At 58.3% G+C, this 1,410-nt stretch overlaps 1 protein-coding gene across 1 annotated transcript in view; it reads left to right on the top strand.

The window, feature by feature from the left end:
* Positions 1-654: 654 nt before the first annotated feature.
* SKOR1 (SKI family transcriptional corepressor 1) overlaps positions 655-1,410 on the top strand; it is a 9,787-nt gene continuing 9,031 nt past the window's right edge. Inside the window, exon 1 of the mRNA XM_015560438.1 lies at positions 655-1,401. Coding sequence (XP_015415924.1) covers positions 657-1,401 — 745 coding nt within the window. The 5' untranslated portion in view covers positions 655-656. The remainder of the gene's footprint in view (positions 1,402-1,410) is intronic.

Genomic DNA, 1,410 nt, shown 5'->3' with positions numbered 1-1,410 from the left:
AAAGATAAATGAAATAAACTGCTGTTTTTTTTAAATATAAACAAAATAAATAAACTTTTAATGACATTCATCCAGAAGAAGAAAAATAAAACTCAAATAAATAAAACCAGAAATGCAGAAAAGAAGTGATATCACAGAAATAAAAATAATTATAAGAAAATCCTCGCGCTGCCCCCGCCTGCCCACCCGCGTGTGAGCACTACAGAGCTGAGGGAAGGCCGTCCCCGAAGTGCGGGCTTCAAGACCAGGGCGGGCAGGGCCGGCTGAGGGTGGCCGAAGGCGCACGGATCTCAGCGCCCGGGAAGCTCGTGTTCCGCAATGTCTTTGCTGTGTGGCCTTGGGCAAGTCACTCTCCGTCTCTGGGCTCCACCTCCTCCCCATTCCCAAAACGGGATTTCTTTCCTAGCAGACCGGGCATTGCTGAGGTCTCAATTACCCCTCTGCTCACCCAAACCCCAGGGGCTTTTGTTCCGGCGCCAGCATGAGTCCGAATAACAAAAGGCGCCCGTCTAGGGGGCGAATGAGCTTGGACTCCCCATTGCCAAGATTCCCACTCGCGCCAGACTCAGCGCGCCCCGCTGGGCGGGCCCGAGCAGCGGCGGCGCTGAAAATGGCTCATCTGCTCTCTGCTTTCTCTGTTTCGCAGGAGCGGCGGCATGGAGGCTCTCACCACTCAGCTGGGGCCGGGGCGCGAGGGTAACTCCTCGCCCAACTCGAAGCAGGAGCTGCAGCCGTACTCGGGCTCCAGCGCTCTCAAACCCAACCAGGTGGGCGAGACCTCGCTGTACGGAGTGCCTATCGTGTCTCTGGTCATCGACGGCCAGGAGCGCCTGTGCCTGGCGCAGATCTCCAACACCCTCCTCAAGAACTACAGCTACAATGAGATTCACAACCGCCGCGTGGCCCTGGGCATCACGTGCGTTCAATGCACGCCCGTGCAGCTGGAGATTCTGCGTCGGGCCGGCGCCATGCCCATCTCATCGCGCCGCTGCGGCATGATCACCAAGCGGGAGGCCGAGCGCCTGTGCAAGTCGTTCCTGGGCGAGCACAAGCCGCCCAAGCTGCCGGAGAACTTCGCCTTCGATGTGGTGCATGAGTGCGCCTGGGGCTCGCGTGGCAGCTTCATCCCCGCGCGTTACAACAGCTCGCGTGCCAAGTGCATCAAGTGCGGCTACTGCAGCATGTACTTCTCGCCCAACAAGTTCATTTTCCATTCGCACCGCACACCCGACGCCAAGTATACGCAGCCCGACGCGGCCAACTTCAACTCTTGGCGCCGTCACCTTAAACTCAGTGACAAGTCGGCCACAGACGAACTGAGCCACGCGTGGGAGGACGTCAAGGCCATGTTCAACGGTGGCACTCGAAAGCGGACCTTCTCGCTGCAAGGAGGCGGTGGCGGTGGCGCTA

Source organism: Myotis davidii, unplaced genomic scaffold, assembly GCF_000327345.1.
Source record: "Myotis davidii unplaced genomic scaffold, ASM32734v1 scaffold673, whole genome shotgun sequence".
Classification (NCBI taxonomy): Eukaryota; Metazoa; Chordata; class Mammalia; order Chiroptera; family Vespertilionidae; genus Myotis; species Myotis davidii.
This window is presented reverse-complemented; position numbering and strand designations above follow the sequence as displayed.